The sequence below is a fragment of the Tursiops truncatus genome, chromosome 15 (assembly GCF_011762595.2).
Source record: "Tursiops truncatus isolate mTurTru1 chromosome 15, mTurTru1.mat.Y, whole genome shotgun sequence".
In the NCBI taxonomy this organism is placed as follows: domain Eukaryota; kingdom Metazoa; phylum Chordata; class Mammalia; order Artiodactyla; family Delphinidae; genus Tursiops; species Tursiops truncatus.
Window position 1 is genome coordinate 25,716,403 of NC_047048.1, and position 13,907 is coordinate 25,730,309.

General features: G+C 40.4%; 1 protein-coding gene across 6 annotated transcripts in view; it reads left to right on the top strand.

The window, feature by feature from the left end:
• PDXDC1 (pyridoxal dependent decarboxylase domain containing 1) overlaps window positions 1-13,907 on the top strand; it is a 50,974-nt gene that overhangs the window by 20,174 nt on the left and 16,893 nt on the right. For all 6 annotated transcript variants that reach the window (XR_012326100.1, XR_012326099.1, XM_019928651.3 and 3 more), the window contains 8 exons: window positions 235-424; window positions 2,088-2,156; window positions 3,210-3,288; window positions 6,150-6,234; window positions 7,119-7,167; window positions 7,320-7,421; window positions 8,294-8,419; window positions 12,659-12,709. Coding sequence is in view for 4 of the 6 variants with exons in the window: in XM_019928651.3 (XP_019784210.2) it covers window positions 235-424; window positions 2,088-2,156; window positions 3,210-3,288; window positions 6,150-6,234; window positions 7,119-7,167; window positions 7,320-7,421; window positions 8,294-8,419; window positions 12,659-12,709 (751 nt within the window). In the remaining 2 variants the exon portion in view is untranslated. The remainder of the gene's footprint in view (window positions 1-234; window positions 425-2,087; window positions 2,157-3,209; window positions 3,289-6,149; window positions 6,235-7,118; window positions 7,168-7,319; window positions 7,422-8,293; window positions 8,420-12,658; window positions 12,710-13,907) is intronic.

Genomic DNA, 13,907 nt, shown 5'->3' on the forward strand with positions numbered 1-13,907 from the left:
CTCTACTGGTTTTCATAGTTTCTGCTCTTTCTGGAGCTGGGTGTGGATGAGGGGTCATTGCCTCTGTTCTTTATAACCTCCAGCTGCAGTGAGGTGTCAGCCCACTGAGATGAGGGTGATTCCGATCTCCTTTCACTGAGATAGGAATTGAGAAAAGAATTACTTCCATGGTTATAAGACTGGGATATAATATCAGAGATAAGAACATACTGACATATGGGTGTCTCTTAACAGGTATGAAAATGGCTGTGCTTATTTCCACGAAGAAGAAAGAGAAGGACTTGCAAAGATCTGTAGGCTTGCCATTCATTCCCGTTATGAAGACTTTGTGGTGGATGGGTTCAATGTGTTATATAACAAGACGCCTGTTATATATCTAAGTGCTGCTGCTAGGCCTGGCCTGGGCCAGTACCTCTGTAATCAGGTAATGCGGCATAAGGTGGATATTTTAAAGAAACGATGTTTTGTTCTGTCCTGGAAGTTTTTCTTTAGCTGCTGTTTTTTTCAAGTGAAAAGAAAGGTGATTTTCTTATAAGCTTGTTTTGTCATTATTATGTATAAATGTGTATTAATACATTTAGATATATATATGTGTATTTTTTTTTAGTTGCCCAAAGGCAACCACAGTCAACACGTTACTTTATTTCCTTTCAGACTTGGCTTAATCAGAGGGTATGTGTATTTTTACATAGCTATAGCTGGCTTTTTTCACTTACTGTTATACAGGTTCATATCATGTTTTACCAGTTCTCCAAAATAAAGTATGTTTTTAATATCTTCATAATATTCCTTCAAGTGTGAGTATATAGTATTTTAACTGTTTCCCTTTTGGGTAATTAGAGTGTTCACATTCTTTTGCTTTTTATGACCATTTTGAGGAAGTGCTCTTCGTATAGTGCTTTTATGGACATCTTTGTGCATGAAGCTTTTCTATACTTTGGGTTGTATTCCTCAGATGGATTTTCAGAGCCAGTCTAGAATTATTAGATCAAAGAGCATTACCTTTTTTTTTTTTTTTTTGCATGAATTTTTTAAAGTTCATGGTAGCCTGATTACAGGGCTACCTTGAGTCAAGAACTTGTTAAGCCTCTTGGCCAAGAATGTTTTAAAGTAAAACCCATAGGATTGGAGGGGTTGGCTTTTGTAAGATGGAGGAGTCCAGGGAGATACATAGGGGAAACTCAGGGCTTAAGTTTATTCTGAGCTGTGGTCATTGGTGGCAAGAAATTATGTCCTCTTCTTGAGGGTGTACAAAATAAGGAGTTTTATAATATCTCTGTAGAAACATGAAACAAATTACTTATTGAGTACCTACTGTAGGCCAGGCTCTTATGGACCCAGAGCTGTCTTGGAACAGCAGTCCAATCTGCGAAAGATGTGTGAGAGTGTTCTGTTAAGTGGGAAAGGTAGGTGGCAGAATAGTCATGTTCATGTTTTAAAAAGTGTGTACATGCTTATATGCATATGTTTTTTATACCTAGAAAAATATATATATTTTTGCCTAGCAATTATCTGCTTATGGGGGGGGATTTTCACTTTTAATTTCTGTAATTTTTTATTGTGTGTTTTACTTGGGTTTCACTTTCATAATTTAAAAGAAAAATTCTTTAAGGGGATAAAGTGTGAATAAAGTGCTTGTTAAATTTTTGGTCTTTAAATGCTTCCAAGTTTTAGTTATACAGAGCAATATGCTGCAAATGTTAAAAAAATTCCTAAAACATATACTCCTTAAGGATTTGGAAGCTAAAAATGAGGAATATAAAATTTATTCGACAATTACTGTCTCCATAACGCTGACTTCATTTCTCTCAAGAGATGTACATCTGCTAGTCCATATCTATTGGTTTTTAGGAATGGGTGGACCCATAAATAAGATATTGTACTTTGAATGCCTTTAGCCGGTGTTATTTACCACTTATCCTTGGAGGAAGGATTCTGAATTATCCCCCCAAATGCTCATATTGCAAGTTCCTAAGGAGAGAGAATATTTAAAAAGAATAATTGTGACTTAGAGCCACAATCTTTTGGGGACATAAGGGAATGGTGACAAAGATCTTTCTTGTAAAATTGCATGTTTCTTCTTGCAGCTTGGCTTGCCCTTCCCCTGCTTGTGTCGTGTACCCTGTAACACTATGTTTGGATCCCAGCATCAGATGGTGAGTTCTTTAGGTTTATAAAATAATAAAGAATTGTGTTTTGAAACCGTACCTTCCTTTAAACTGCAGTTCTGTTTGCTGGCCTCCAGATAATTATTAGCTTATTCATGGATTGCTTAGATCTTCCTATTGCATAATACATGCTGCCAGGTTTGAATGTCCAGGAAGATTGGCTGGCATAAAGGTGAGGAGCACCTGGCTCTTAAGGAATCTTGTAATCACTGTATCACCTGTTTTAAGTAGAAACATGGAGTCCAGTTAAGCCTCAGAAATTCCTTCTAAAGCTCATTCTTTCAAATGGTTATCACTGTTGCCTGGATTTGTGAATGGGCAGATTTTGATTATTGTAATCCTTGGCATTGGATTCTGCTTATTTTTAGACATGCAAGTGATAAGCCTTTCCATACTGAAGTCAGAAGCAAAAGAGATAGGTTTTAGGGTTCTGCGTTTCTTTTTTTCTTTTTTCTTTTTTTTGCCATACGCGGGCCTCTCACTGTTGTGGCCTCTCCCATTGCGGAGCACAGGCTCCGGACGCTCAGGCTCAGCAGCCATGGCTCAGGGGCCCAGCCGCTCTGCGGCATGTGGGATCTTCCCGGACCGGGGCACGAACCCGTGTCCCCTGCATCGGCAGGTGGACTCCCAACAACTGTGCCACCAGGGAAGCCCTCTGCATTTCTTTTTCAAGGTAGTTAGATTTTCTGGTTCAGATACGTCAATGAGTAATATCAGAGATACATTTTTGGTTGTTTTTGGTGGGGGGGTGGGGGTTTGAGAGAACATTCTTTTTTATTGTAAATGTTTAAAACTAGAGAAATGTTGGTTCTGTATGTCCAGTTTCTAACTTGAATCTCATTTAACTGATTTTTCTAGTTAGTCTTCAAGGAAAACGATTTTATTTTCACAACTGTGATTGGAGAAAAAAGGAAAATGGTCAAGAAAAGAATTGCTCTGATAAATTTTGAGAGTCATCTTCTTTTAGAAGTTAGAATTTTTCAGTGTATACGCTTTTGTGCTGGTTGTCTCATGTTTTTGTGGTTTGTCTTTCAATCCCAGGACGTTGCCTTCCTGGAGAAACTGATTAAAGATGACATAGAACGAGGAAAACTGCCCCTGTTGCTTGTTGCAAATGCTGGTAGGTATCATGAACCTGAATCTTCCATTTTGGACATACAAGAAAGAGGCTAGATAGTTAGCCTAAAAGAGATCAAGTCTTAAGAATGTTTGTGTGCCACATGTTTAAGGAAGGTCGGTATCAGCACTGTGGTGAGAATTACAGTACTAAAGTTTTAGCTCATTAGATTCCCTTAATTGTTGGTTTGTTTTGGGAGTTCTTGTTTGTGTGTATATACTTTTTCATTTAGGTTGTGCTTCTCTATTCCTTCATATGCTTCCTTTCTAAATTGAATTTTTTTTTTTTTTTTTTTTGGCTGTGTTGGGTCTTCGTTGCTGCACGCAGGTTTTTCTCTAGTTGCAGCGAGCAGGGGCTATTCTTTGTTGCATGTGTGGGCTTCTCATTGTGGTGGCTTCTCTTGTTGCAGAGCACGGGCTCTAGGTGCACAGGCTTCAGTAGTTGTGGCATGTGGGCTCAGTAGTTGTGGCTCGCAGGCTCAGTAGTTGTGGCGCACGGGCTTAGTTGCTCCGTGGCATATGGGATCTTCCTGGCCCAGGGCTCAAACCCGTGTTCCCTGCATTGGCAGGTGGATTCTTAACCACTGTGCCACCAGGGAAGCCCTAAATTAAATTCTTAAATGTCACATTTAAATGTCCACCTTTGAGACAGCTGGTCAGCTACCACTTTCTGCTGTGCTCACCACATTGTATTCAGCATTGTACTTGAAGCTCTAGATAGTGGAGTAAGGCAAGAAAAATAATTAAATGACATACAGTTTGGAAAGGAAGAATAAACTGTCTTTATTTGCAGATGGCATGATTGTATAGGTAGAAAGTCCTAAGGAAACCACAAAGAACAGCCATTGGAACTAATAAGCAGATCTATCAAGCTTGCAATGAACAATTGAAATTTAAATGCCATTCATAATAGCATCAAGAAAAAAACCTTTATGGATAAATTTAACAAAATAAGGCAAGATGTGTACACTGAAAACTACAGAATGTTGCTGAGAGAAATTCAAGAAGACCCAAATAAATGGAACAATATGGCATGTGCATGGGTTGAAAGACGCAATATTATTAAGTCATATCTCCCCAAATTAATCTATAGATTCAACTCAATCCTTATCAAAATCTCAGCAGACTTCCCATTTCTTATAGAAATTGATGAGCTGATTTTAAAATTTATATGGACATAAAAGGATCTAAGAAGAGACAAAATAATTGTGAAAAAGAACAACACTGGAAGACTTATCCTATCTGACTTTTAGACTTACTGTACAGCTACAAATAAAAGTGTGAGATTGGGCTTCCCTGGTGGCGCAGTGGTTGAGAGTCTGCCTGCAGATTCAGGGGACACGGGTTCATGCCCCGGTCCGGGAAGATCCCACATGCCGCGGGGCAGCTGGGCCCGTGAGCCATGGCCGCTAAGCCTGCGCGTCCGGAGCCTGTGCTCCGCAACAGGAGAGGCCACAACAGTGAGAGGCCTGCGTACCGCAAAAAAAAAAAAAAAGAAAGAAACATAACCAGTCTACTATCAATCACTTAATAGATGGGAGAGGCTGCAGTTTACACGTGATTGAGTGGTTTACCAGTGTGACTACATTGTCACCAGAGTGCACGTCCCAGTGGTTAGCAAGCGGGCATTGCCACAAAAGGAAGAGAGCCCGAATGTGGTCCAGTCACTTAAACACGGCACAATGCTTTATGTTTTGATGGCTCATGTGACACAACCCATGCGTTGGCCTTTGATCTTGTTTCAACTAAACTAAATGTGTCATTTTAGATTTTTTAAAAAAATTTGAGACAAATTTGGATGGGGGGAGGAGTGGAGTTGTCAGCCCTTTTCCTGGCATAACCCCTGCAAAAGAAGCACTTGTATTAGTTGTGTTTGTTGAAGAGCGTTAGAAATCTTGTTAGGTGGGTTCTGCTAACTGGAAATTTAGGACAGTTGGGAGAATGTGTGACTGTGCCTTTTACTAAAGGCTCTGTGAGGAGGATCTGCCCAGCAAAGCCTGCAGTGTAAACAGATCACCTAGGGAATGGGTTAAAGTGTGTAATATGTTTCAACTGACTTCAGAATGCTTTCTATACTAAAACAAAATACCTCTCGGGAATTCCCTGGTGGTCTAGTGGTTAGGATTCTGCGCGTTCACTGCCATGGCCTGGGTTCAATTCCTGGTCAGGGAACTGAGATCCTGCAAGCCGTGCAGTGCAGCAAAAAACAAAAAAGAAAACAAACAAAAAAACCACAAAGGACCTCTCAAATTTGGTTAAAACAAACAAAACAAATTCATCTATGTATTTTTTTATAGAGAGCACACCTAAATAAAAATTACCCAGAAAGTGATAAAAAGTAAGTGTGGAAAAGGGATATCTTGGGCAAATGCTAACGAAACACAAGTACTGTAGGAAGGTTGCTGTGAGATAAAATAGACTTCATATTAATAATGATTCATGGCATCTACTCAGAGATATAACAGGTATGAATGCTTATGAATATAACTTTGAAATATATAAAGGAAAAGTTGATAGAATACAAGTATAAATTGACAAAACCACAATCTTGGTGGGAGACTTGAATATATTTCTCATGAAACATCAGATCAAGTAAATAGAAAATAAGTATATAGAGGATTTAAATAACACAGTTAACAAGTTTGATTTTATAGATACATATAGTGAACAATACACACTCTTCAAAACTTGAATAACCAGTTTGCAAAAGTTGATTTTAAGCCAGTCCACAAAGAAAATCTCAATAAAACAGAGCTACAGTGTTACTTCTCTCATAGGGAGATAATGTATATAGAAGCTTTTATCATGCTGCAAAGACTCAGAAAATATTTGTTTTAGTATCCTTTCTTGTGTGTTTTATCCTAGGAACTGCAGCAGTAGGGCACACAGATAAGATTGGGCGTTTGAAAGAGCTCTGTGAGCAGTACGGCATATGGCTCCACGTGAAAGGGTGAGTGGAGGGGAATTTGGCTGCATGGTGGGCTGGCAGAGTGCCCAGGAGGAGCTCACTTTGTTGTCACATGTATCACTAAGGGCTCTTTGGCTTGCAGATTACAAAATTACCCAAATTGGCTTAAGCAAGAAGTTTTATTGGCTCCCATAGCTAAGAAGACAAGTGTTAGGATTGGCCTTAGGCACCTCATCAGCCAGGTCACTTGGCTGAAGTTCCTCCATGGTGGTGGCTCCGTCTGTAGATAGCCTTTCCTGTTCTGGTGCAGAGTTGCTGCAGCAACTCCATCCGCCTTTCCAGGTGTGTGCAGAGGGTCAGAAGTCCCAGCAGGAGTCTCATACTGAGCCAGTTGCTGTGGCGAGGGAAATGTAACACTCTTAATAGTTTAGGTGATTTGTGAAGCTGTGGTCTCATAGAGGAGATTGGGGTGGCTTCCCAGAAGGCCATTGGACTGCTGCTAAGAGAAGAGAGGGGAGAGGATGCAGGGCAGCCCAAGTAGTCCATTTCCAGGACATCATACACGTACACGGTGCGTTGCTTTTTAATTTGTCCCTCTGGGAAAGAATGATGACTGGGAAATAATACTGGTATCTACCAAAGATATAAAATAATATAAAATAAGACACCCATTACACTAAGTAAGTAGATGACACCCCCTGAAATACGTTTTGATTAAAATGCATTTTCCAGGTTTTCCTGAAAGTTGTATATGTACCACACTTTATGTTGCTGTTATAAAAGCTACCAACACAGCTGAAAGACATGTAAATGTCAGTGTGGAACAGCACAGCCCTTTTTAAAAAACTTTTTTAAATTTAAAATGTGTATTTAGTGAATAAGCAGCAGTAAATAATTAGTTCTTAGGTCTGTGTTTTTTCTTCCAGTGTGAATCTGGCAACATTGGCTCTAGGTTATGTCTCCTCATCAGTGCTGGTATGTTGTTGATTTACTAAATACTGTGTTTTTAAGAAGGAATTTAACATCACTTAATCCCTGATGGCTTTTCACAGTTTTTATGAATGGAGAAAGGTGTTGGGTTTAGTGTATCCTGATAGTGTAACAAGAAGTTGTTCTCTCTGTGGTAGGCTGCAACCAAATGTGACAGCATGACGTTGACTCCAGGCCCATGGCTGGGTTTGCCAGCAGTTCCTGCTGTGACGCTTTATAAGCACGACGATCCTGCCTTGGTAAGCTTACTCTCACTGGGAGGGAGTGGGGAGTGGCTAATAATCATTGGGTCTGGGGGCAAAATACAGAAAAAGGAAAAAGTGAACACTTTCCTTAATGTTACCTCTGTGACTTTTTTTTTGAAAAAAATGTTTTTGACATAAATGAAACTATGCCATATATATTTTTCTATTTAGTCTCCCCATACTACCCCATGTGTATGAAAAACTTTTTATCACTGTGTAATATTACATCACTTGAGTACCACAGTTACTTAATCATTCTCCATTTGTGAACTTTTAGGCTGTTTTCAAATTTTTGTTACTAAAATAATGAGCATCATTCTGTGTTTCAAATTATTCCTTACACTGGGTTCCCAGAAGTGGAATTAATAATGAGTAAGAGTATTTTAAGGTTCTTGATCCACATTGTCTAAAAGGTTGTAACATGATATAGTTTTTAAAAGCATAGTGGTGGTTCTTGTTAGTGGATCAGTTAGTGAGAGGCATATGCAAAATAAGCTTTCATTGATTCTTCTTAAACAGTTAATACCTTGCTCTGGTGATAATGGCCAGGTGTTTGAGGATGCTCAGAACAGCCTTGGGAGGGGCCGCTTGAATGGCTAAGTGCTCCAGCTCTGGGATGAACCCATTTGGATTCTCATCTTGGCTTTGCCACATCTTAGCCGTGAACCCTTAGACAAAGCAAGGTCTCTGAGCTAAGTTGCCTAGAATACTTACCTCATGGAGTTGTTTGATGATCAAATGAATAATGCAAGCCAAGTGCCTGCATAGCATCTGACACAAACCAAGTGCATAGTAAATGGTAACTAGTTAGTTCTGCTATGTGATTTCATTGGCTTTGATTAATAAACCCATATTGGCTTTTTTAGACTTTAGTTGCCGGTCTTACATCAAATAAGCCAACAGACAAGCTCCGTGCTCTGCCACTGTGGTTGTCTTTACAATACTTGGGACTTGATGGGATTGTGGAGAGAATTAAGCATGCCTGTCAGCTGGTGAGTAGAAACCTGAAGTTCAAATGAGTCACAGATACTCCATGGCAAAAACAGAGACAGAAAAATGCTTCATTGATTTACCCTCCCCCCAATACCTTGTTGTCTGGATTTCCCATCTCATAAGCAAGCAGACTAATTTCCCTGCATATATAGGTTTCTTGTTCAAAGTTCTGGGAGAGACTGCTGGGGCTGTCCCAGCATTTGTGTCCATATGAAATCAGATTAAAATGAATGCCGGTGTCAGCATGGGGGAGAAAAGAAGTCCCAAGGTGACAGCGAAGGAGTGGAGAAGAATGCAGAAGCTGGGATAAATGTTCCACTTGACTGACCGACTCTTGAGGGTAAAGAAATATGATGGTTGAGGGGAGTAAGGCTGGCATGGATATTTTTAACAGCCACCAGCTTGGGCTCCCAAATTGCAAGGCTCTAGGGACAATTTTAATTCTCTGTTTGAGGTGTTCTAATTGTGAAAAATATATAATTATGTTGTAGTTTAGAAAGCAAAAAAAATGCCATATTTACACAGTTTGAGAGCTGAATTCTACCTAAGTCTAAAGCATGATGTCACCTTTCTGTACCTCCAATTCCTCACCTGTAGAATAGGGGTGATGATGTGATGGAAGATTGTTATGAGGACTTAGTTCGTAAATGTAAAGCTCTTATAGCAGCACCTAGTCATATAGGAAGGTATGCAGATAGTTTTAAAAATAAATCTTTGTTTTAAATATGTTCTTGGAATTGACACTTCCTCATGTCATTTTTATATTTAAGAAAAATTAGTATTTTCATATTACTGTAGCAGGAGTCCTTTGGTTTATAATATTAGGATAGTTCATTTTAACATTAGTTTCTAATGAAATAGAAACATTCTAAATGAAGTAGTTTCATTTTTATATTAAGTAATATTAAGATTTATGTTCATTATGTTTACAGAAGCACCACATTTTTAAAAACATTTTCTCACTGGGCTGTTGGCTCACATCTTGAGGTTTGGTCCTTTGGAAGGAGAAGCCTTCATCGCCATGGTAACTAAGTCAGTTTGGGGAAGGTTTGGGCACTCCAGGGAGAGTTTTTCAATTCCCTTCAGTGTTTTTCAATTCAATTCAATGGGGCGCAGGAAAATAATGATGACAATTAGCCACCAAACACTTGAGGTCACTGCAGCTCTGGCATCTTCCTGCCAGCAAACGCTGTGGCGGATCTCAAACCCTCCTGAGCACTTGACTCTGCTGCTGATTCACTGCTGCTAAATGCACATGTGAAAACCGCATGGAGGTTTAGCAGGTGTGGTCGCCTGTGTCCAGTCCTGCCTTTGTAGTCCGCACCAGGTCACATGTTTCCTGAAAGCAAAAATCAGTGTCCTTCTTTTCTTCCTCCTTCTCATCTTCGTCTTCGTGGGAAGCAGTTCCTGAGCATTTACTCAGTGCCAGGCGCTGCGCAGCACCGTGGATGCAGGCTCTCACTTGGTCCCTACAGCTTCCCCAGAATATAAGGTCCACTGATAACATATTAATTAGTTTTCATGAGGGGTTTTCCTGTGTCCAACACTCAAATAAACATCTGTTGAATTAATGACCCCCAGGCCATGCAGTATATGTTATTTTGTCCCCACATTAGTGATGAGAGAGCTGGGATTGAGATATTAACGATGATGACAGTCGTCATCACTTACGTAATGCATGCCACGTTCTAGACACCTAACGTATATCAACTTGTGGAGGATAGATACTGTCACCCCACTATGTAGTTGAGGGAACGGAAGCACAGAGAGGCTGAGAAACTTGTCCAAGGTCATAGCTAGTAAGTGGCAGATAAGTAATTTACCCACAGTCCCACAGGTGGTAAGGGGCAGAGCCAGGTTTTGAACCCAGATGTGGTTATTCCAGACCCTACGCTCCTGACCAACTCTTAACGGTGCTATGCACTCTCATTTACCTTTGCTCTTCCTCCCAATATCAATACTGTGCCTTGCACACATTTGCACTCGGTAGTTTGGTTTTGTTTTTTTTCTGTTTTTGTTTTTGTTTTTTAACATTTTCTTGGCCACGCCATGTGGTATGTGGAATCTTAGTTCCCGACCATGGATTGAACCCACACCCCTTGCATTGGAAGCACAGAGTCTTAACCACTGGACCACCAGGGAAGCCCCTGGTTTTTTGTTTTTTGTTTTTGTTTTTGAGGTATAATTGACATATAACATTATATTCATTTCAGGAGTACATCATAATGATTTGATATTTGTATGCATTGTTAAAATATCACCGCAATACGTCTAGTTAACATCCATCACCACACATACTTAACAAAAAATTTTCTTTTCTTGTGATAAAGACCTTTAAGATTTATTCTCTTAGCAACTTTCAAACATGCAATACAGTATTAAAGTTACTACAGGGGCTTCCCTGGTGGCGCAGTGGTTAAGAGTCCACCTGCTGATGCAGGGGACACGGGTTTGTGCCCCGGTCCGGGAGGATGCCACATGCCGTGGAGCGGCTGGGCCTGTGGGCCATGGCCGCTGGGCCTGCGCGTCCGGAGCCTGTGCTCCGCAACGGGAGAGGCCACAGCGGTGAGAGGCCCGCGTACTGCCAAAAAAAAAAAAAAAAAAAAAAGTTACTACAGTATTGGGAATTCCCTGGTATTCCAGTGGTTAGGACTTTGTGCTTCTACTGCTGGGCCCTGGTTTCAGTCCCCAGTCAGGGAACTAAGATTCTGCAAGCAGCAAGTTGTGGCCAGAAAAAAAAAGTTACTACAGTATTATTGACTATATTCCCCATGACTCATTTTTAATAACTGCTGTTTGTACCTTTTGATCCCTTTCACCCACCCACCGCCAGCCCCCGCCTCTAGCAACCACCAGTCTTCTCTGTAGCTATGAGCTTTGTTTTGTTTTGTTTTAGATTTCACATGTAAGTGAGATCATATGGTATTTGTCTTTGTCTGAATTATTTCACTTAGCATAATGCCCTTAAGGTCTACCCATGTTGTTGCAAATGACAAGATTTCATTCTTTTTTATGGCTGATTATTTTCCATTGTGTGTGTGTTTGTGTGTGTGTGTGTGTGTGTGTGTGTGTGTGTATATCCCATCTCCTTTATCCATTCATCCTTTGATGGACACTTAAGTTGTTTCCGTATCTTGGTGATCATAAATAATGCTGCAGTGAACATATCTTGTTGAATTAGCATTTTCATGTTCTTCAGTTCAGATAACCCACGTGGACTTGCTGGATCATATGGTTGTTCTATTTTTAATTTTTTGCAGAAGCTCCATATGTTTTCCACAGTGGCTGCACCAATTTACATTCCAACCAACAGTTCACAAGCATTCCTTTTTCTCCACATTCTTGTGAACACTTGTCATTTCTTGTCTTTTTGATGACAGCCATTCTAACAGGTGTGAGGTGATATCTCATTGTACTTTTGATTTGCATTTCCCTGATGATTAGCGAAGTTGAGCATCTTTACGTGTGCCTGTTGTCCATCTCTATGTCTGGAAAAATGTCTATTCAGATCTTCTGACCATTTTTTAATTGGATTGTTTGGTTTTTTGCTGTTGAATTGTATGAGTTATTTGTATATTTTGGATATTAACCCCTTATCAAATAAATGATTTGCAAATATTTTCTCCCATTTCATAGGTTCCCTTTTCATTTTGTTGATTATTTCCTTTGCTGTGCAGAAGCTTTTTAGTCTGACATAGTCTGCTTGTTTAATTTTGCTTTTGTTGCCTTGCACTCAGTAGTTTTTGAATCAATGAATGACCTATATTGCTAATATGACAAATTTACATATGTCTCATTAGAAAAAGCTTTTCTGGAACCACTAAATGTAACTTTTAACTGAAATATTGGGGAATATTTGCAGATGTTTAAATGCAAAAATTGGCAGCTGAAATTAGAAATCATCAAGTTGCAGATGGCTTTATCTGCCTGAGATCCTTGTTTGCAGACCTGCAAAGACCCTCATAAAAACCGCTTCTGGGCTTCCCTTGTGGCGCAGTGGTTGAGAGTCCGCCTGCTGATGCAGGGGACATGGGTTCATTCCCTGGTCCGGGAAGATCCCACATGCTGCGGAGCGGCTAGGCCCATGAGCCATGGCCGCTGAGCCTGCGCATCCAGAGCCTGTGCTCCGCAACAGGAGAGGCCACAACAGTGAGAGGCCTGCGTACCGCAAAAAAAAAAACCCACAAAAAACGCTTCTTAATATGAAATTACATAAGCTGTTTTTCTGTCATTTGCAGAGTCAGCGATTGCAAGAAAGTTTGAAGAAAGTGAACCACGTCAAAATCTTGGTATAGTATATAATTTGATCTGTTTTTTGAAGTAAATAACTCTTAATTTATTTAAGAGTTAGAATGATTTTCTCCAGATTTGATGCATGTCCATGGAATTGTGGCAGCTCCAGTAAAACCACACTCTTTGTACATCATGCATGTACTGATGACCTAATTCTGCGGTTAGCAGAAAGCCTAGAAATTTGCCCCATATACTGTTTGAACCCATACAGTGCTTTTCATATAATCCATTTGCAGTTTTTATTCTGTTAAAATTTAGCATTGCACAAAGATGTAATAAGCACCATTGATTTCACCTGCCCAAGGATTTTTAGAACACCCATTTTCCTGAAATGAAAAATCATTTTGTCTGTGAGTGCTTTGAGCTACTCTTTCTGAAACCCTTTGACCCCAGAGTTGGCATTTGCATGAAGGGGAATAAGGCAGAGAAAAGGGGGCGGCCCTGCTCCTCTTGCCCTGGTAATCTTCCTGAAAGGTACCACCATCTGTCAGAGATTGTGCCCTAAGGCTGGTAACTAGACAAGTAGATGAGGATTTAGGGGGTTTGATAACCAAGTATCAGTTCACGTTTGAATGTTTTCATCTTTTGCTTCATTGTATTTTAGGATTTCAGAAAATATGTAGATCAGATTCTAATTTAAACAGGGTCACTGGTGTTTCTTTGACAATTCTGCAGGATACAGTTAAGTTTAAAACGAATGTTTGAGTTTATTTGGGGTTCAGGTGAGTGCAGTTTATTTCCACTTTAGTACACAGTTCGGTTTAAGTGCGTGAATGGGGGCTGCTCGCATTGCCTTCTGAGTAGGAGCTTGGAGCTACTCAGCTGACCTGAGGTGACTCAAGTCCTAGCCTGGAAGAGGACAGTGGCCCCTCCGGAGAAGCAGAGGGATGAATGTAAGTCAGGAGACTTGGGTTCCAATTTCAGCAGTACCACTGGGGCCCTGTGACACTGACCCATTCTGTTAACCTCCTAAGCCTGTGAGCTCAGCTGTCGGTGAAGGTATGTTGGTTGGACGCCCTTGACTGCAAACAGAGACCTAAATTATGGACTAGAATGAGTGTGCTGGTGGGGTGAAGGCAGTGCTGGGCCTGTGTACTTCCTGTCCCACCCTTGCTGAGCCCTCTGGAGCTCCTCTTCATGTCTTCTCCTTCCTCATTCTCCTCCAAGCAGGGAGGAGCTGATGATGCTAATTGA